Source organism: Ambystoma mexicanum, chromosome 11, assembly GCF_040938575.1.
Source record: "Ambystoma mexicanum isolate Mex_15411 chromosome 11, UKY_AmexF1_1, whole genome shotgun sequence".
NCBI classification, from domain to species: Eukaryota; Metazoa; Chordata; class Amphibia; order Caudata; family Ambystomatidae; genus Ambystoma; species Ambystoma mexicanum.
In genome coordinates, this window is record NC_090934.1 from 1478309933 (window position 1) to 1478332799 (window position 22867).

Here is a 22867-nt window from a genome sequence, read left to right on the forward strand (position 1 = left end):
ATATATATATATATATATATATATATATATATATATATATATATATATTTATTTATTGCAAGATTTGGTTAGATATCCAAGGATGCAGTGTCATCGGAGTCTATATAGAACATGTTCTCAGAGAGAGTTTATTTTCAAGCTTCCAGTTGGCCATGTTGCAATGTATTTAAAATTCTTCTAATACGGTTCATGTTGTTAGTTACCCTGTTCAACCCCCACAATATGCACACTTACACCTGAAATTGTCAATCTGTAGAACAAGTGCCGGTCATCCATCGTCCCCACTACAATTGGCAGATGTTGCAAACGGATGACCAAAGCCATGTTGAGCTTTATCAGTAACACACATCTGTAAAACCAATAGATGTTTTCAAAACTAGTAGTAGTGGAGACCCAGGCAATCCTGTGGGAAACCAATTAAAACCAAGTTTTAAACTTTGCCCCATTTAGCTCTCTACGGTGCTCAACTTCAACATAGATATACTTTGCGATCAGCAGCCAGGATTACCAGCTTTTCAAACGGCTCCCTGCACAGGTTCCTGCCCACTCACAACCGGGAGACGGCGAATGCTCTATGCCCAAACACTGCCTGCTCTACCGCCAAAATGGATTGCTATGTATTGAACATAGCCAGCCAGACGTTTATGATAACCATTCCTTAGCAAAGTTATGTTGCTATACAACGTTTATTAACCAATCTCAAAGTAAATAAAATACAGTAGTGCACAGTAGTGTAAAAAGAAAATATATTTCAGGCCAGCATTATTTTGCATTCTGGGACTTCTAATCTCCATTCAATGAAATAGTGTTTTAGCACACTATGTCAGTGTTGTGTCTATGTATGTTTGCTGTTATGTTTCTTACTTTTGAGACCTTTCCACAACGTTTTAGGTGCAAGTTTTTTTTTCATCTTATTTGGATGGGAGTCAGCTTGTTTTGAGCTTGTTTTGGAAGGGCATTCAGCTTATATTTTTCTTCCGACCTGGCAACACTGGTTGGCACTCTGATCTTCTACGTGGCACTGGTAGTATTGGAGGGACCTCGGCGCGGTGCGATCATGTCGGAAGGGACTTCGCTTTCATGCAGCTTGGGGACATTTCTCTTTTTTTGCACTGAACTGTTTTTGGCTTCCAGTGCGGTAATTATGGGAATACCAAGTAATGAGGTCCTATATGTCACATTGTTCTATCTTGGGCATGCACTGGCAGTGTTGGGTAGCATCAGGAATTTGTCGATGTGCTACCTGTTGTTTTGGTGTAATGGGTAGTTAAGGGGAATTGTCGTAGTCCAGCTTTAAGCATGTTGTTACATGCAGATTGTTGCAACATGTTAGTGTGGGGAGCGTGTAGCAGTGTGACTTTGTGATTGGAATGTTTGGAACGCGTGGATGAGAGTGCACCGGTTAAGGTTCGGGTTTATAGGGTGCTCTGTAGGTGCGTGGAGGCGAGCACATTTGATGTGTGTTTTAGTGGTGTCTCGTTTTTGGATGGGTGTGTATGCGTATTCTCCCATCCATGGGTAAGTGTGCCTGCCCAGTGATTGTAAGCAGTGAGCTGCATGTTTTGGTTTAAGTATGGGTTGTGAGGTTAACCCATTGGTATTGAGTGTTAGCATGGTACGTATGCCAAACTGTTATGTGATTAGCGCTTAGCATGGGTTTTGTGGTAGCCCATTGAGGGAACAGGTGTGGGGCAGGGCCCTGCCCGCGTGCTGTTCGGGGCACAAGAAGGTGGATGTTTCTTGTTGTCGGTGTCTGGGGAGGTGATTTAGTAGTCTTCCTGGGCGGGGGTTTAGTTAGTGTTGACTGACTCCCAAGCGTGGGTTTGAATATAGTGGTGAGTTGTCCTTGTCCAGTGGAGAGTTTTGAGTGGACTTGGTGTGAAGTACTTGGTTGTGTCATGCCAAGGTTGGTTTTTATTTCTGTTGTATTCATATGGTTCACAGTGCCTATATTTGCATAGTTTGATTAATTCCATCTTGCCACTACAGGAAGGGAGGGAGGGAGAGGGAGGGAGGGAGAAAGGCAGGGAGGCAGAGGCAGAGGGAGAGGGAGGGAGAGGGTAGGAGAAGGAGGAAGGGAAGGGGAGGGAGTGAGGGAGAGGGATGGATGGAGGGAGAGAGGGAGGGAGAAAGGCAGGGAGGCAGAGGCAGAGGGAGGGAGAGGGAGGGAGGGAGAAAGAGAGAGGGAGAGGGAGGGAGGGAAGGGGGAGAGTTTTTTGGGCTGAGGCCTAATATTGTGGTTAACCCAGTTTGGACAGCCATCAAACTAGGTTTAGTATTTGCTTTCATTTGTGTTGGAACCCCTCCGTACGTGGTATTTGCCCTGTTGGTGTGAGTGTAGGTGTGTGGTCGTGCTTGATGTTGATTGCAAAAGTTGTGTGCTGTTTGGTTGAAGTGTGCTGTTATTCCGGTTAGATCCCTGGGGTTTTACTGTTTAGGAAGTTAGTTGCCTCGGTTAGTTGCGACAGGACCTTGTGCCAGTCCCGATGTGGGGAGTTTGTGCTTGGGGGTGGCAGCGCCATGATCCTGCTGTGGCAGGGGTGGATAAAAGTAGATCAGTGTTTCTTGAGGGTTTGTGTTGATTGATTGCCCGAGATGGGCTGGTGGTGCTCGATGGTGGCAGCTTCGAGGTTCCCCGGTAGCAGTGGGGAGCGGAAGGAGGTGAGTGTTGTATATTGGTCACTGGAGTGTAGTTAAGGTGGTTGGGTCCTGTCGGTGTATGTTAGTTACGCTTGGTTGTACTATTTTTCTGGGTGTTTGGAACCGGCATTGGGAGTGGGGAGGGGTTGAGGGGGGGTGTTAGGATTGACTTCTTGAGGACTGTAGGTCTGTTTGGCCATCTGCTTGCATGTATGCAGAGTGCTTGAGGTATGATGTCACGAATGGCATGTTTGGGTATGATTGAGTGGAATGCTGTGTGTTGCGTGTCCCACCCAGGGCAGTTGAGATGATGTAGCCTGGGTGGGGGGAAGCCAGTGGGCGCCCCTCTGAGCCTGAATCTGAACCTGTAACTAGCTCAAGTAATCTCCTGATGACATCTGATTAAAGCAACCTGAAGATCTCCTGGCATCCTGTGTATCCGTTACCTGTTCACCTCACAGTTAAGGTCACAACAAGGCCCCAGCTGAGGAAAGAGATCTGCCCCTCCCCGTCCCCCATTCTCTGCTTGGAAAAGCGTCAAATAATGTATGCAGTAATGCAGGTAGTAGTTCACGTCTCTCTGGGGGAGGCTGCTTTTGCAGACTTGCCCTCCTTGGGGGGGGTGGGGGGGATGGGGGGGATGGGGGGTACTGTCTCTAAATAAGCAGGTCCTCTTGAATGCCTTGGGTGTTTATTACCCGCTGCATCCAAGGCTGTCGGTTGTATGTTTCTACGCCTGTGTCAATGTGGCCCTTGTTCACTCGCGCCTGTTTGTTGCCCTGCAGAGCCAGATCTCGGTGCTGCAGAACCGGATCGAGCAGCTGGAGCAGCTTCTGGAAGAGAACCATGAGATCATCAGCCACATCAAGGACTCTGTGCTCGAGCTGACTGCCAACGCAGACGGGCAGCCAGCGGTGCTTCCATACCACATTCCCAACGGCTCCTGGGTGGTGCCGCCGGACCCCAAGCCCAGCTTCTTCTCCATTTCCCCACAGGACTGTCAGTTTGCTGTGGGAGACAAAGGGCTCAAGACAGACGTGCAGGTGAAGTTAAGAACTTACCTTTGCCTTAAAGTGAGAATGAGTGTGTGTTGGCCTCTCCCCTAGTGCCGGCAGGCTCTTTAAGGGCCAACCTTCCATTCAAAGAGCGCATTGGTTCCCCCTAGAAGTCACATCTACGACAGTCTACGTAGGTATTGATGACAGTGAAGCGCCACTGGGCCAAACTAGGATGAGCATTTCCCTCCCTGCTGTAGTGCTGTAGGCACCGCTTCCTCTGCTGTAATGCTGTAGAGACCTCTTCCTCTGCTGTAATGCTGTAGGCACTACTTCCCCTGCTGTAATGCTGTAGGCATTGCTTCCTCTGCTGTAATGCTGTAGGCAGTGCTTCCTCTGCTGTAATACTGTAGGCACTGTTTCCTCTGCTGTAATGCTGTAGGCAGTGCTTCCTCTGCTGTAGGCACCGCTTCCTCTGCTGTAATGCTGTAGGCAGTGCTTCCGCTGCTGTAATGCTGTAGGCACCGCTTCCTCTGCTGTAGGCGCCGCTTCCTCTGCTGTAATGCTGTAGGCACTGCTTCCCCTGCTGTAATGCTGTAGGCACTGCTTCCCCTGCTGTAATGCTGTAGGCATTGCTTCCTCTGCTGTAATACTGTAGGCACCGTTTCCTCTGCTGTAATGCTGTAGGCAGTGCTTCCTCTGCTGTAATGCTGTAGGCGTTGCTTCCTCTGCTGTAATGCTATAGGTACCGCTTCCTCTGCTGTAATACTGTAGGCACTGCTTCCCCTGCTGTAATACTGTAGGCAGTGCTTCCCATACTTTAGGCACCTCTTACTCTGCTGTAATGCTGTAGGCACCACTTCCTCTGCTGTAATGCTGTAGGTACCTCTTGCTCTGCTGTAATGCTTTAGGTAGTGCTTACTCTGCTGTAATGCTGTAGGCAGTGCTTCCTCTGCTGTAGGCACCGCTTCCTCTGCTGTAATGCTGTAGGCACCACTTCCTCTGCTGTAATGCTGTAGGCACCTCTTGCTCTGCTGTAATGCTTTAGGCAGTGCTTACTCTGCTGTAATGCTGTAGGCCGTGCTTCCTCTGCTGTAGGCACCGCTTCCTCTGCTGTAATGCTGTAGGCACCGCTTCCTCTGCTGTAATGCTGTAGGCACCGCTTCCTCTACTTTAGGCACAGCTTCCTCTGCTTTAATGCTGTAGGCACCACTTCCTCTGCTGTAATGCTGTAGGCACCACTTCCTCTGCTTTAATGCTGTAGGCACCTCTTGCTCTGCTGTAATGCTGTAGGCACCTCTTGCTCTGCTGTAATGCTGTAGGCAGTACTTCCTCTGCTGTAATGCTGTAGGCACCGCTTCCTCTGCTGTAATGCTGTAGGCACCGCTTCCACTGCTGTAATGCTGTAGGCATCGCTTCCTCTCCTGTAATGCTGTATGTACCGTTTCCTCTGCTGTAATGCTGTAGGCACCGTTTCCTCTGCTGTAATGCTGTAGGCACCGCTTCCTCTGCTGTAATGCTGTAGGCACCGCTTCTTCTGCTGTAATGCAGTAGGCATTGCTTCCTCTGCTGTAGACACCTCTTCCTCTGCTGTAATGCTGTAGGCATTGCTTCCTCTACTGTAGGCACCACCTCCTCTGCTGTAATGCTTTAGGCAGTGCTTCCTCTGCTGTAATGTAGGCACCACTTCCTCTGCTGTAATGCTGTAGGCACCCCCTCCTCTGCTGTAATGCTGTAGGCAGTGCTTCCTCTGCTGTAATGCTGTAGGCACCTCTTGCTCTGCTGTAATGCTTGAGGGCAAGCGTCCCCGACCAGCACGATCCTCCCCACAATGAGAGACAATGAAGGACTCTCCCAGAATGGGAATAAGGCCAAGACAGAGTGCGGGTGAGCTTAAATGGGAGTTTATCAACGAGAATATGGCATGCAAAGAACTCTGCAAACTCCGAGAGCGCTCTGTCTGACAATAGCAAAGACAGGCGTATATATTTACAAAAAACGTCATAAGAACCTACACACTATAGGGGGCACAAGTTCAATGGGATTGGGTGGCGACGACTAACTATAGGTGCTGCTGCGGTGTGGTTGGCCGTGGCTGGAGAACGTCACTGGTCAGCCTCGTGGGTTGGGCTGGGCCTGGCAGGTTGGCAGAGTTCATCCGGGCGGTGTTGTTGTGCCATCGCGGTCAGTGTCAGAGATGAATGTCTTTTCCTGACTTATTTGCCCTAGGCCATGCACACCGCAGTCATTCAGTCATTTCAATATTATCTTCTTTAGTAAATCTTCCAATAGGTTATTCTACAGGTTAATGCAACACAGGAGGAATGTACCTTGTGAGGGGTCTGGCGGTAATACGTCAGGACATGGTTACCAGAGTCCTGTTGACCGGGGCTATAGGTCGAGGTGCTAAGCTTCAGGGCCTGGGACGGGCGGTACAGGTCTTTCTGCCTCGTTAGAAGTTGTTATGGATGTGCCGCTGTGTGTTGTCAAAGTATTGGGTGTCCTGATTGCACAGGGCCATAAGTCTAAGATGATCCGGTGGGTTGGGGGGTTTACGAGAGGGCGCCTTTGAAAGTGTGTGTTCAGGCAGAGGTTTACTGCTGTGCTGTAAATAATGCAGGTGGCGGGCCGTGGCCTTGGGTACTGCAGAGGGGGCTACAAATCTTTGAAGCGGCTCCAGTCTGGTTGGGGGAGGCGGAGTAGCGCAGCGCGGGCCTCTGCTTCTCATGTCTTGGCAGCCTTTGCAGGGTGGGAGGGGGAATGGCCTTGCATGTATTTCACAAAGGTATCTTCCTCGTGTGTTGCCGACTTTAGGTACAACATCACAAACATTTGAACACTCTGTAATATTCATCCAAAATCACTTTTATAACGTGCATTTCAACTTGGCTGGATGTGTCTCGATTATATCCAGCCTGAGTACCTTATTTGTACATTACATTTTAACAGTTACAGTATTTAGTTACATGCATATATATTTGCAGTACGCGAGGTAGTGTTAGGGTTGATGGAGTACATAGAAACTGACTCGCCATTGTACGTGGCGGCGGTGGCACAGATGGGGCTTTAGCCATGCACACATAACAAGAGCATTCTCGCGCATCCTTCACATGAGCTCTCTGTATAGGTACATTCGTTTTCTTGTGTACTCTAGCAGCATTAGTTCGGTTATGGCGCAAAACCATGAAGTGTAAGTTTCCCAATGATACACGTAACAAATAGATCTCTGGAACGCTCCTCCATTACTAGTACCCAACTGCAATGGTGTGGGCTCGCCATCGCTTACATCATGGAAGCATGCTTTCTTAGGTTTATACATTTTACAGGTTTTCGTAATGTAAGAGATTTTGTGGAGAAGAGCATACTTTGCAAGTGGTCTTGACATTAATATACAAGGACTTTCTGCCATCTGATGACTATTTTACTGTTCTTATCATTGCCCAGGCCCGCTGGCCGGGTCATGCTGGGAGCGATGATACACTGCGGAAGGTGAACTGTTACAATGTTAGTGTATTACACTAGCTCATGTCCGTCTTGTTCGTGGGAACGGGCTCGCAGCGGATCTGCCAGGGTGCTGCAGCGACAGGGATAACTGAAACTCTCCGAGGGTGGGGGCCGCGCTACAGTGCGCTAAGCTCGCACTATGTTTAGTAGACAAAAATGGTTTCTGTGGCCTAGCTAAATTCAATACGTGCGGGCAATGTTCTCAGCAGGTGAGCCGCCCATCACCGGGGCCCTGGTGGTAGGTGGGGACACACGATGAGCCATGGCCTTCACCTGGGGTGGAGATGTAGGCGGGGGGGGTCTTTCGGACCACTCCTCCCCTACATTTCCCTCCTTTCGTTACTTAAGTAACGAATACTTTAAATCCTCCAACCTTCTACATTCTGCTTCGTCCATCACTGCCTCGTCCCATGCAGGTGTGCCTTTTATGGGCATCCATGCTCTGCACACCCCCCGTAAGCTTTCTCCTCTTCTGGCATATTCATCTGGGGTACAAGTCGGGTATATACACCCACCATCCCCCGCCAAATCTACCCACACCTCCTGGTACCATTCTAACACACGGGGCTCTCTAATGGTGGTATGCCATGCTTTATCTACAATATCCTTGTCGTGGTAGATAGGCACTAGCTGATATCTTGGTGTGTCATCTGTTCCTGTTTGCACCTGCACTTCCTGCATGTTTTGTATTGTCCCACGAGTGTTGCCCATTGTCACCATCATCATTGCACCATTAGGTACTGTGTTAGCGCAACATCGAAGACCCACCTGGCACAGGCAAAAAATAAAAAGAAGGAACACCACAGCTGGCATCAAAAATTTCACAGTTGTTCCAAGCCATGAGGGGACCCAGGAGAAGATGTTGTTGAACCACGTGCTGTCTTCTGCTCCGCCTTCCATTTTCATTTTTTCTCCTAGGTTGTGGACTGCTTCGATCACATGGGACAGGGAGCCGTTCTCTGCGTCTTCAGAAGGTACGAAAGTGCAGCAGGCACTTCCTATTTTTCGGCAAACACCTCCATCCATCGCCGTCAACAGGTCCAGGACATACCTGTTCTGCATGGTCATCAGTCGTAAAGCCCTTAGTTCCACCTTTATTATGTTGAACCCTTCTTCAGTGTCGTTTGGCAGCTGAATCAATTCCCAGCGGGTTATCTGGAGCCATTTTGCGTTTGCTCTTGCTTGGACACTTGAGACGAGTGAGGCAAAAAATGTTTCTGCTGAGCTGAATAATCGATATTTGTCGGGGATCTGAGCCAACAGTTCTGATGATGCCTTTGATATGTAATTTGATGCTCGTCTGGTACGGGTCAGCACCTCTCCCTTGCTTCCGGAAGACAGGACATACATTTGTCCCTCTGCAGTTGGTTGGGCCACACTCTGTTGCAGGTGTTCCTGTGTCCTTTTGCTCCCATCGATGTGACTTTCTGGTATCACCATTAGGGCTGAGTGTAGAGTGGCCATTGAGCAGCTGCCACTCCATGACGGGGGGAGGTGTAGGTATGCCTGGTTGCCGCATACCCAGTACGTGTCCATCAGGGCCGCTGTCCCTTTTCTTAGATCTGGGATGGTGAGGGTCTTGTTGCAGTGTTTGTTCGTTCCCATGGGGTTTTTCCCCTCTCCTTTAAAACATAGTTCATAGTCTATTTCGTTCTGTAGTTTGAAGGGTTTCTCAATGGCTGTTACCCAAGTTAGTTTTGAAATGTGCTCCTTCCATACTGGTGTGCATGTTTCTTCTATCCACTGCAATTTCTCTGGTGCAACACCTCTCAGTGCTTCCGCCTTGCACATTACTTCTTCATCCTTCCACTTGTTAGCCGAAAAAAGTGTCCCTTGTATTACAAAAAATGGTTCTTCTAGACATACCACCCCTGCCGTTTTCGGGTAGCAAGTTTTTTCGTTCTGCAGCATTTGAAAAGTAACTCCATGTGCCTGGAAGGTGTTCTTAATCCTACACAACGTGAGATGAAGGAGACATTGGGCATCTATGATTGGCAACTCTTTGGGTAACAATACTCTGGGTGTACCTGAAGCGTGAGGAATGAGGGAGCGGACATAACAGCTCTCATTTGTTGTTTGCTTAGCTGTGGCACTCATATCCGCATACCATTTATTTGTTTGGTGGGGGTGTCGTGGGTCTTCCATCTTATCCAGACCTAGCCCATAGTACTCATCATACTTTCTTCTCCCTGCTTCCCTTTTCCGTCTGTTATTCTTGTTCCTTATGTGCTTCCCAACCTCCTGGACAAGAGACAGAATAGACCCCCCTTTCTCATTCCCGCCCCCCTTGGCCCATTCATCATATAATATTTTGTGTATTGCTAGTAACTTTTCCCCTTCCTCCCTGACGTTATCTTGCAGGTTGTTTTTTAGTCTGGGGGCAGGCTGGCTGGTGGGGGTGTTCTACAACCATGATATGGCAGACGGATTGCTGTCATTTAAACTGTGGGCATTGTAATTAGATACCCCTGGTGGAGACACTGTGTTGTTCTGCATTCCACCCTGTGGCTTTTTTCTTTGTAAGATGAGAGCACTGGATGGTGTGGTATGATAACCCCACACAAGTTTAGCTCCGTCCCATACCAAAAAATCACCTTCCCTAGTATTGACACTTGCAGTTGTATTGGTCCCAGTAGTGCTGTTAATCTCAGTGCTGTTAATCCCTCCCCCCTCGTTCATCTCGATAGAGATGAACGCTACAAACCAATATGTAACCAGGCCAAACATTAGTATAAAAAACAATGTAATGCATACAGATAATCCACACGCATACGAATATCTGCATCTCTCATGTACTAATTCTCTCATTCTACTAATCTTATCCGTTGCAGGCTGCCCGTTAGATGCCATGGAAGCTCCTGTTTGAGATATAAAAGTGCATTAAGTGCATGTATGTAAACATTTCGTTGGCACTATAAGTGCCAATATATATATTGACGGGGAATGGGAGCGGGTAGGGTTGCAGGGGAGGGTATTCACAGACAAGGGTATAAACACGTCATATTTTGAGCATTTCATTAATTACATATAAGTCCACAAGATAAAACGGAAAAAATGTGTTTTTTTTTTTTTTTTCAATAATAGCTTAAAAAGATAGCAAGTATACTCAGTCATTTTTCCCATTCAGGTCCAGTACTAACATACACACATAAGTTCATGTTCAGATATTCTGCTCAGTTGCATCGTTTGCTGTTGTCTGTGCCTCCTCATCCACCTCCTCTTGGACATTGCTATATGCTTTCCGTACATCGGTCAAGTGCACCCAGTACCTCAAGCCCTTCACCTTCACTGCAGTGGGCGTGCAGAATATTACCTCGTATGGGCCATGGAATCGTGGTGCATTCCACCGACGCACAAAGCTTCTGACATAAATTGAGTCGCCCGGCATCAGCTGTAGCTGTTGCTCTGGCTCCGTGACAGATCCTGTTACGTTTCCCTCCTCTCTAGTGAAGGGTGGGGAGAGCTGCTTTGATATCGTGCGCGCTGCCCTTGTCAACTTCTTTAGATAATCTGTGAACTCATTTCCCAATATTGCGGCGCTTCTGTGAGCATCTGAGTGCTCGCGCAGTGGAGAGTGTGCTGTGTTCATTCGTCTCCCAGTCACGATCTCGTGCAGGGACAAATGGTGGTCTTTACTTGGCTGATTTCTCAATTCAAATAGCGCAAGGGGTAGACAGTAAATCCAATTCTTTTTCAATGAAAAGCATAGTTTTGATAATCTGCCCTTTAATAGTCCGTTCATCTTTTCCACTACGCCATTACTTTGAGGATGATAAATCGAACATAGTTTATGTTTTATTCCCAATAATGTAGTCACTTCCTTGAAAAGCTCATTCACAAAATGAGTGCCGTTGTGTGAGCGAATTACGTCACAAATTCCCCAGCGCGGGAATACTTCCCTCACTAGGAACTTGGCGGCGCTTTTGGCATCAGGTCGTGCACAGGGTCCTGCTTCCACCCACCTTGAAAATGGGCACACAACCACGATCATGTACTGGGCGCCATTACATCTTTCCCCCATGTCTGCGTAATCTATATGTAGCTCTCTGAATGGGCCAATGGGTTTAGGAATTGTTCCACGGAGTTTGCGTAATGTCATTCCTGAACTGTAGATCTGACACGTTGTGCATTCCATTGCTAATCGAGATACGTGCTCCTGGAGACAGGGCACGAACCAATCTTCCTGTATTTCTGCTGCAATGTGCTGTTTGGTATTATGTGCTGGGAAGTGTAATTGTTGAAACGCAACTTCTAGTAACTGGATTGGCATTACCACTTTTCCTGAGTTTTTTTGCCGCCACAGCAGCTCGGTTCCCGACTTGCTGCACCCTCGTTTTGTCCACATCAATTTTTCCTCTGCACTAGCTCCTTCCCGCAATTCTAGTATTTGTGATATGGGCATCATGTTGTACCCTTCTGGGGGCTCTTCGTTTCTCTTTTGCTGAAGCATGTACTCACCTGTGTCATATTTTTGAAAATAGGAAGCCTCCTTGGCGGCAGCGTCCGCTGCCGCGTTCCCCAAAGACACAACGTCTGTGTTCGATGTATGTGCTTGGCACTTTACTATTGCCACTGCAGTAGGGTTTTGTAGGGCCTCAATTAACTCTTTCAACAAGTCTGCATGCTGTACTGGTGTTCCGTCTGCCCGTCGAAATCCCCTCCGCCCCCATCTTGCTAGACCTCCATGTACTGTCATCGTCATGTAAGCTGAGTCTGTGTATATTGTCACTGCACAACCCTTTGCTGCATGTAGTGCTTCTATGAGCGCAATCAGTTCTGCTGCCTGTGCGGAGTAATGTGATGGGAGGCGGTATTGTACTAGTGTTTCATACTCACCGTCTTCTAACCTCACCACTGCCATGCCGACATGTTTTTCTCCCGTGTCTACGTCAATCGATGCAGACCCATCCACGAAGTACACTTCCCCCTCACTCAGAGCATCCTCACACACCACTGTGTCCTCCCCTTTTTCTCCTGTGTAGGTTGCGCAATCGTGATCCTGCATATCCTCCAGTGTGCATGCTTCTGTAATGAATGTGGCGGGGTTCACTGTCTTGCATCTTACCACATGGATGTTGGCGCTAGACAATATAATCTCGTATGCAGTCGCCCGCTGTGTTGTCAGTGTGCTTTTTGACATCTCAAGTATTGCAAATAATGAATGTTCCACAAACAATGTCACAGGGCAACCCATTACTATTGTGGCACTTTTCTCAATCGCGAACGCGGCTGCAGCGAGTGATTGCTCACACGCGAAATGACCTTGCATCACGGCGTCCAAAGTACCACTATAGTAAGCCAATGGCTTGTGTCCTAGGGATGTCTTTTGTGTCAGTACTGCTATCATGAGTGTTCCCTTGCAGTGTGAGAATAGGTAAAATTCGTGTCCATAATCAGGGTTTGCTAGTACTGGAGCGCTTGAAATGAGTTCTTTTAATGAATGAAATGATGCGCTCATTTCTTCTGACCATTCCATTTTTTTGTTCTCCTGTTGTGCTTCCTTGAGTGCTTGTAGGAGGGGCCTCGTGTAGGCTGCATAGTCTAATATCCATGCGCGGCAATAATTGCACATCCCCAAGAATTTCTGCATGTCTTTCACTGTTGCGGGTTCTCCTACTGATCTTATTGCTTCTACTCTGTCGGGAATTATTCTTTTTCCATCTTTTGATATGAGCTGTCCCAGGTATAAGACCTCAGTCAGGCAGTACTGTAGCTTCTCCTTGTTTACCTTGTATCCCTTGTTGGCCAGTAAAGTCAGGAGCGATGTTGAATCTTTTCTACATGTTTCTTCGTCTTGTGCACACACTAATAAATCGTCTACGTACTGAATAATCGTACTCTCACCTGATAGGTTTCCCAGGTCTTCATGCAATATGCGGTTGAATATGCTCGGGCTCTCACAGTATCCCTGTGGTAGTCGGCAGTGTTCATATCTCTTACCCCCCAGTGTGAATGCTGTAAGGTATCTACTCTCGTTTTTCAAGTCTACCACTGTGAAATGTGATGCCACTTTCGGGATGCTGCATAGTATTGATGCAGGGTTCGGGACTAGAGGGAACTCCTTCTGAATCACGTCATTTAGGGGGCGTAAGTCCTGTATCATTCTCCAAGACCCTCCTTTCGCTTTTTTGATTCAGATAGATACATGTGTTACATGGGGAGTTTGAAGGCACTATTATCCCTTGTGCTAGTAATGCATTTATTGTCTCTTTTATCCCCTCTTCAGCTTCACGGGACAATGGATACTGTTTGACTCGGGGCAAAATTGCTCCTTGCTTTAGTTTTATTACCACAGGTTGGACTCCGTGCAACAGCCCGACATCATGGGGGCCTGCTTTCCACAAATTATTTGGTACGAGCCTCATGTCGTCGTCAAAAAACGACGGTGGTGCTCCCACCACTGCCATCAATTGGACGGGTGTTTCCCTGGCTTGAATCAAAATGTCACAGGGCATCGCTATTTCCATTGCAATTTCACCATCCCCCTCTGCGTCTGAAAAGAGATCCTCGTCTGTTAAGTCTCTTAGGGCGATGTTGGCATTCGTGCACAGTACTGTAGGCCATTCACATCCTTCCATGTCTAATCCGATCACAGCGATCCTTTTCGCTGATACCTGCACAGCGTGCAAGTCTAATGATACCACTGACCCTGGTGCTGTGTCGGGGCACACTATGGGGCGGAAGAGGAACTCTGCTGGAATCCTCCAGTCCATTTTTCTCAGCTCTGGAATTATGTGGGCCAAAGTCTTTAGCCCTTCAATAAACATTTCCTCATTTTCTGGCAGCCCTCGTACCTCCTGTGTGGTTGTGTAGGCTTGCACTACCAACATCGCACGCAAGGAGCATATCCCGGGTGTAGAACACACTATTCCACTCTCGGTAAATGATATGGTCATGTTAAGTTTACTCAGGAGATCCCTCCCTAATAAATTTATTGGTGAGTGTTCAATTACAGCCCCAGAGAACCCCTGCGTCTCTAACTTCCGGTTAGATAACGGGAACCGGCCCTCTCTGATACATGATTTTTCTGCTCCCGAATCAACCATGAATATGAACTGCTTCTCTCCTATCTGCGCCCCTACCAATGGTTCCTCTGCTGCATTGTGGGTTGCAGACAGAACTGGACACGCAAGTGTTCTCTCTGGGCTGTCCTATGCGGGGTGTCTCATTGCTCCCCCCTGGTTAAAGACACTTCCTGAAACCACTGACATGCCGTTGTAGGGTGCTGGTGTGGGGGCCCCGTTTGCCGCAGTCGCAAAAGGGTTGCCTGGCGTGTATTGCATATTGTCATTGTTCTGTGGATGGTTCTGCGGTCGACACTGGCACCCCTGTTGCTGCTCGTTATTACCTTGGCCGGGGTTTCTCAGCTGTTGTTGTCCCATTGGAAGACCATATGGGCTCCCCGGGTGGGGGTGGCCATACTGTTCTACCTCTTGGAACCCATTGTTGGGTCTAGCTCTACACTCCGTAGAGTAATGCCCCCACCGTCCGCAGTTCCAGCATCTCCCTTGTGCGCCTTTAGGGCCCTGCCATCCATTTCCTCCCATTCCCCCTTACCCTTGTCCACCTCCTCTTCGGCCCCTGTACCCACCTCGTCCCCCTCGAGGGGTCCACTCTTGCCACTGCGGACCTCCACCTTGTTCCTGCTCGTTCCACTGCCGCTGTCCTGCTCCTGCCCAATTAGTTGCCACCCTTCCTTGTATTGCTATCAGCCCCTCCTCTTCGTCGTCTCCCTCCCTGCTGTGTGGGAGCGCGGCTACAGCTGCTGCAACCTTCACCAACTTTGTCTGTACTAACTTTGCCTCGTCTGCCAATCTTTTCTGCGCCACCTCCTTCTCCCTCTCTTTTATTCGCTTACAATGGTGTACTATTATGCTCTGAATCTCAGGCCATCCCTTTGCTTCAATACCTGCTATTTTGTCGAGTGCCTTTTGCACTTCCTTGGGGAGCCCTCTTTTTATAATGAAGTAAAATAAAGATGTCGATTGATACCAGGGCGTGCCCGTTTCTGCTCTCCACATCTCTTGGACCCGGAAAATGTAATCCATAGCCTCCTCCCCGTCAATCATTGTACACTGCATCACTGACTGTAAGTCTGGCGTATCTGGAAACGTTTCTCGCAAGGCATCCCACACCCTTGCACGCACTGTGTTAAAGGAGGCCCCATCATGGCGGTCGCAGTCTAATGTTACTCCCGGGAAACCGGCCTTGACTCATACTCTCTCAGCCTGATCCCCCACTGCTGATACAAGCAAGCTCTTCACATCTCCTATTGCTAGGGGCACCCCAGCAGTGCGTTTCTCGAAGGCGTATATCCATTTACTTGCCCCTCCGGATAACGGGGGCAATAGCTTTAATAAATTGGCTTTATCCATCTGTGCCCATGGGATATAGTTAGGCCTCCCTCCTCCCCTGTGTATCAGCGGGAGCTGTAATCTTCCTTTTGCCGTTGCATCCGGACCCGCTTTGGCTGCTGAGGTCCCCAGTGGTGCCATTTTCCCCACCCTGTTCCTTAATCGCCCCGTCCACTCATCATCCAGGGTTCTCATTGAACATGTACCATCCCCCCTTCGCTTCCCCCTCCCATTGCCATACTCAACCTGTCGCTTTCTTCTAACTCGTCCCTTATATCACATAGTAATTCCTCTCTATCTCCCATAGGTCTTTCTTCATTGTCGATATCTCCATCTTGTGTCCCTATTTCTATTATTCGTGTCGGTTCTTCTGCAATTCTGAACAGTATCTCACCTTTTTTCCACCCCTCTTCAGGTTTTCTATTCTCCCCTGGCGCTCTAGACGTGCGCCCTGCTCTAGCCGCATTAAGTGCTGGTTGTCCACACATGTCTTTTATCCTCGAGAGCTCATCTTTTGCTATTGAGAGTCTTGACTGTAAATCATCTGTGAGTTTCTCTATGTCCACTCTTTGTGTACTCGCCTGGCCTCGCTCCCTCGTACTTTCATATGGCGGGGGTGCCGTGGGCCGGCGGGGTGTAGTAGTTGTCGGGGGAGGCACATATGTGGGGTCACTGTATCCTTCTGCGGGCACAGGCTTGTTTAATATTGGGTACAAACTTATTACCTCTACTGGTGGCGCTACACTTGACAATTCTTTAACATCTTTCTGTATCAGTAGTGGATTGTCTGTGGTGGATGGGAGATCAGGATTTAATGCTGGTGTTTTGGGCGGTGGTATCTCTTCAAATAACCTCCAGAGATCTAATACTTCTCTCCTATTTTGCAACTGCTTCTCCTTGTACTTCAAACAAATGCATGTGGCCACCATATCCAGAACACTTTTATCAAAGGACCCTCCCTCGGGCCATATCTGGGGTAACCCCTCTCCCTTCAACTCTGTTATCCATTGGTCATGATATTTCTTAATTCGCTCTGCGTACCCTGGTAGGTTCTTACAAATATGTGATAAAGGTGTTTCGGCCCCCATCTTTGTGCTCTCCTAGGGCGTGTGTGTCTCTATGTGTCCGCACTATAATGTAGATGTATTACCAATATTATCTTTAGTTTTCTACTTCACCATCTATAACGGGCTCCTTTGCGCCCTTCCCCTTGTCTGCGCAATACAAAACTGGTTATACACAGTTTCTATTCTACTCTCTTTGGGGGGCACATACAAGAGCAAACCATCATTTATTTTGACACTATCAACTCGAAAATCAAAAAAGGTACACACTCACTTCACCTTGTCATTTCTGTTTTCACTGAGCTTTATCCGGCCACACTTACCATGACCATTCAATTATTATGCATTTATAGACATTTTACACACTTGCCGTACCAAATTGTCATCTAACGCATACGAGGTGCACACACCTCCTGGTAACACTCAATTCACAATTCAAGCTGCCCTCCCTTTCCCCCCTAGCCGGCTGCCCCTGTCCTTCTTATTCGGATGTATGGATGCGTATATATATATATATATATATATATATATATATATATATATATATATATATATATATATATATATATATATATATATATATATATATATATATTGGTCTGCTCTTCCCTCTTACTTTCTCCCTGAGTTTTGTACTAATCTCACTTTTATTTTCCCCCTAACCCTAAAGAAAAGAAAAGAAAGAAGTAATAGCGGTCACTAATATATTCTCAGTGCCCCCTTTTGCTGAACACTTTTATCTTATAATCCACTTCTTCATATATTCCCAGTACTAGTCAAGATAGCACTATGCGGCGCCGCCTTCCACCCCCTTTCGGAGCTAGGTTCCCGTCACTTTTATCTCTTATTCACCTCTTAATCCTAATGGCCATATGCAAAGAAAAAGCAAGGAAAATTTTAGGATGATCCTTAGTAGATCTGCGTACCCCCTCTTTGTTCCATGTCCTACACTTCTTCCCCCACTCCCTTTACAATCGCTCGCACTCAGTACTCAAGTGCCCGTCTTGAACCAATAGTCTCCGAAACTGGGTCCGTCCAGGCAGTGTTGCCGTCAGCTCAACAGTCAGCCCCGGCTCCGGCGAGTGGTACTCAAAGGGGATTTTTCAACCGGGATCCCGTACCCTCTCTCTATTGAGTGCGCACTTCTTAGTGTACCGGTCGCCGTTGGCGGCCAGCCTCCCGGAGCCGGCTCACCGTGCGTATCCCTTTTCGACCGGAGATTCTCGTGCCAAAAGGGGACGGTAATGTTAAATCGTGAAAAAATAATAGTAATAATCACGCTTTCAGGGTCACCACTGAGGGCAAGCGTCCCCGACCAGCACGATCCTCCCCACAATGAGAGACAATGAAGGACTCTCCCAAATCGGGAATAAGACCAAGACAGAGTGCGGGTGAGCTTAAATGGGAGTTTATCAACGAGAATATGGCATGCAAAGAACTCTGCAAACTCCGAGAGCGCTCTGTCTGACAATAGCAAAGACAGGCGTATATATTTACAAAAAACGTCATAAGAACCTACACACTATAGGGGGCACAAGTTCAATGGGATTGGGTGGCGACGACTAACTATAGGTGCTGCTGTGGTGTGGTTGGCCGTGGCTGGAGAACGTCACTGGTCAGCCTCGTGGGTTGGGCTGGGCCTGGCAGGTTGGCAGAGTTCATCCGGGCGATGTTGTTGTGCCATCGCGGCCAGTGTCAGAGATGAATGTCTTTTCCTGACTTATTTGCCCTAGGCCATGCACACCGCAGTCATTCAGTCATTTCAATATTATCTTCTTTAGTAAATCTTCCAATAGGTTATTCTACAGGTTAATGCAACACAGGAGGAATGTACCTTGTGAGGGGTCTGGCGGTAATACGTCAGGACATGGTTACCAGAGTCCTGTTGACCGGGGCTATAGGTCGAGGTGCTAAGCTTCAGGGCCTGGGACGGGCGGTACAGGTCTTTCTGCCTCGTTAGAAGTTGTTATGGATGTGCCGCTATGTGTTGTATTGGGTGTCCTGATTGCACAGGGCCATAAGTCTAAGATGATCCGGTGGGTTGGGGGGTTTACGAGAGGGCGCCTTTGAAAGTGTGTGTTCAGGCAGAGGTTTACTGCTGTGCTGTAAATAATGCAGGTGGCGGGCCGTGGCCTTGGGTGCTGCAGAGGGGGCTACAAATCTTTGAAGCGGCTCCAGTCTGGTTGGGGGGGGCGGAGTAGCGCAGCGCGGGCCTCTGCTCTCATGTCTTGGCAGCCTTTGCAGGGTGGGAGGGGGAATGGCCTTGCATGTATTTCACAAAGGTATCTCCCTCGTGTGTTGCCGACTTTAGGTACAACATCCCAAACATTTGAACACTCTGTAATATTCATCCAAAATCACTTTTATAACGTGCATTTCAACTTGGCTGGATGTGTCTCGATTATATCCAGCCTGAGTACCTTATTTGTACATTACATTTTAACAGTTACAGTATTTAGTTACATGCATATATATTTGCAGTACGCGAGGTAGTGTTAGGGTTGATGGAGTACATAGAAACTGACTCGCCATTGTACGTGGCGGCGGTGGCACAGATGGGGCTTTAGCCATGCACACATAACGAGCATTCTCGCGCATCCTTCACATGAGCTCTCTGTATAGGTACATTCGTTTTCTTGTGTACTCTAGCAGCATTAGTTCGGTTATGGCGCAAAACCATGGAGTGTAAGTTTCCCAGTGATACACGTAACAAATAGATCCCTGGAACGCTCCTCCATTACTAGTACCCAACTGCAATGGTGTGGGCTCGCCATCGCTTACGTCATGGAAGCATGCTTTCTTATGTTTATACATTTTACAGGTTTTCGTAATATAAGAGATTTTGTGGAGAAGAGCATACTTTGCAAGTGGTCTTGACATTAATATACAAGGATTTTCTGCCATCTGATGACTATTTTACTGTTCTTATCATTGCCCAGGCCCGCTGGCCGGGTCATGCTGGGAGCGATGATACACTGCGGAAGGTGAACTGTTACAATGTTAGTGTATTACACTAGCTCATGTCCGTTTTGTTCGTGGGAACGGGCTCGCAGCGGATCTGCCAGGGTGCTGCAGCGACAGGGATAACTGAAACTCTCCGAGGGTGGGGGCCGCGCTACAGTGCGCTAAGCTCGCACTATGTTTAGTAGACAAAAATGGTTTCTGTGGCCTAGCTAAATTCAATACGTGCGGGCAATGTTCTCAGCAGGTGAGCCACCCACCACCGGGGCCCTGGTGGTAGGTGGGGACACACGATGAGCCATGGCCTTCACCTGGGGTGGAGATGTAGGCGGGGGGTCTTTCGGACCACTCCTCCCCTACATTTTTTAGACACCTCTTGCTCTGCTGTAATGCTTTAGGCAGTACTTCCTCTGCTGTAATGCTGTAGGCACCACTTCCTCTGCTGTAATGCTGTAGGTACCGCTTGTTCTGCTGTAATGCCGTAGACACTGCTTCCTCTCCACATGGCTTTGCTCTTTTACTACTGCGTTGTGTCCACTTCAGAGCTTTTTGTGTTTTCTCTTGCTAGGAGGCAGTTTAGTGTTCCATAATTCCTGCAACGACTCCTACTGTCTCTACACCATGATATTGAATTGTACTTCTCCTATCACCTTCCTTATCGCCACCATTGCCGTAGTGCCTTCTTACCGGCTACCACACAGAGAACCTCGTTCCTGGAGTAAGAAGCGAGCCTAATGTTGGCACAGGCAAGCTGTGTGATGATGGTGCTGCAAGGATTGTGATAACCACTACATGTTACCATTTTTCTCAGATTTCTCCTCCATTTCATGGGAGGAGTCGTGATATTTGGGACTCTACATCCCTTTGGGTCTCTTTATCCTTTGCGTTCTTAAGACTATGGTTATTGTACTTGGGGTGAGGCTAAGCAGTGATGCCAGCAAGGCGTCAACATATTGGGTCCAACCAAGCCTCAGTTTAAGTGCACTGCATCGTTGATGAGCACTCGCCACCTCGTGGCCTCTGGACCTGCTGGTCCCTGCTCCGTGACCGCCCCACCTGAGAGCTGCTTCTCGGCTAGTTGCTGCCCCGCAGTTCACCCTGCAGCATCAGTGTAGGGAGACGTGAATTGTCATCTGCCCCCCATCCCCTGACCTCGGAGACCTTGAAGCTACAATAACTGCTGCCAAGGCAAAGTCCGGACAAGTTGCTGTACTGCTGTCTGGGGCTGGTGGATGCGCCTCTCCCTGTTCCATCCTCGTCACGCCTTGGCAGCATCATGCTGCCCACTTCCAATCTTGGCAGATCTCTCCCCATGACCATTCCACCTGGTCGCCATCCACCTCCGGACTTCACCCACACTGGCGTCTATACCACTTGCAATGGGAGGTTCACAACATCAACGTACGTATTACTTGTTTCTTCATCTCCTTGTTTCTTCTGTTGCTCTCTCTGTTCTATATGGCCTTACCTAGTCCCCTTCACTACTCGTCTCACATTCCGCCTGTGCACCTATCCTTTCCTTTCTCCAATCTTTCCTATCCTCCTTGTACCCGTTACCTCCCCCAATCAACTTCGCCCCCTGGAACGCACACACTCCCTCTCCAACGTTCTTGATTCTGCTCTTGATATTTTCTTTCGTCTTAACCTATGTCAGGCAGAATCCTGTTCAGGGCCCTTGGGGACCACTGCACACAATTAAGACTACAGGTGGCAATACAAGTTCACCTTTGGTACAAGCCTGTACTACACTGTTAGAGTAGTAGCAGTGGCAGAGCAGCCAGACTTATCTCAAGAGCAAATGAGCAGCAGTAGAGATTACACAAAGGACTACAATTACTGTGACTCGAGCAAACAATGACTCAAGGTTTCTGGTTAAAAAATATAAGTACATTTATTTTTAAACCATCTGTTCACAAAACACTTCATTTCTAGTAAAATAAAACCAAATTTCAAATACACTACACACAACCAATTCCCCTTGTGCAGAACAACTCGAGGTAAGTACCTTAGGATTTGACAGACTGGTACTACGAATCAAAGACATTACCGGGAGTATATATGCGATCACTTTTTGACAGTAATGACAGTTCGGTCTTACTAAAGGTAAGCGTACCCGCAGGAAGAAATGTAACCATAGTCAAGCACATGAATTAACACAAGAGAGTTGGGGATAAAAAATCATAGGCAATGCTTTTGTCAAGGCAGATAGAATCAGAGGGCACTTTCTAACAAGTGAATAAAAGTCAATAGGCCTACGCCAGTATTAAGTAGAACAGGGTTCCTGTTGCAGAGGATCACACAGTCAGACAGTTCACAATTCGAGGTTGCCAGGAGTACTTAGATATTGTCACAAAAGGAAGCAAAAGTTATAAGAGGGAAGGAAGAAAAGGACAAACATTTGGTGAGGAAGAAGGGTTCACCCCAATTCCTCGAAGTCGGACACAGTACCTTATTCGTTGAAGAAAGCTGGTGCCACAGCAGTTGTTCCTGGTAGTTTCCTGCAGACTCACGGTTCCTGGAGCTTCAGTCGTGGAGACAAGAAGGACGACGTCTGGAGTGATCTGCACTACCCAGGGATGAGGCCAGCAGCAGCGAAGCAACAGTGAATAAAAGGTGTGCTCCTTTAAAACAGGAGAGGCTTTTCAGATGGCTATCTGGACCCCTACAGCAGTGTGCAGCGATTTCGACCACGAAGAGGATCCTCTGGCTGTGGAACATGAGCTGGTTGATCCCACCAGGCTCAAGGGAAGAAGACTACGGACCGGATCTTCTCTTGTCGTTGAAGGGTAGATAGCTCAGGACTGCAGCAGGGCTTCACCAGGACTCGGTAGTTGCAGCAGCCGTCTTCTTCTCCGCTTCTCTTTGGTTCCTTGCAGTTCCATTGGCGACTCTGACTTCCAGCCCAAGAGTCCTTCCTTTTACGCCAAAATCCCCCATTCGCACAGCCTGGCTGTCAATCACTCAGCAAGGGGGTTGTCCGGGCCGGACAACCACCTCAGCCAATCGACACAAAGTGCGACTTGGGTCTCCAAGGAGACCCTGTGCAGCGGGTGACTAAACCCCTCCTTCACATTCAGCCCACCTAGACACCCAGACGTCAAAGAAGGGCTTCTAGACAGAAGCCCGCCAAAGGTTGGCGAACAAAGAAGGCAAGCCTGGTTTGGTGCGAAAAGTAAGACACAAGAAGGACCTTAACAAAAAGAAATGGTGACTAAACCCGACCAGAGCCAAAATAAAAAGTATTTGGTCAAGCGGGTTTATGTTCAAGGCTAATACAGTAGCCTAAAACAGTACCACGTTTATATACTATAATCACGGTAGAAAAGTTAGGGTAGATACCACTGCCACC

At 48.1% G+C, this 22867-nt stretch overlaps 1 protein-coding gene across 6 annotated transcripts in view; it reads left to right on the forward strand.

Moving 5' to 3' along the window:
* The window catches only part of MAN2A2 (mannosidase alpha class 2A member 2), a 291925-nt gene that overhangs the window by 38075 nt on the left and 230983 nt on the right, over nt 1-22867 (forward strand). For all 6 annotated transcript variants that reach the window (XM_069625193.1, XM_069625189.1, XM_069625190.1 and 3 more), the window contains one exon: nt 3426-3683. In XM_069625193.1, the coding sequence (XP_069481294.1) occupies nt 3426-3683 (258 nt within the window). The remainder of the gene's footprint in view (nt 1-3425; nt 3684-22867) is intronic.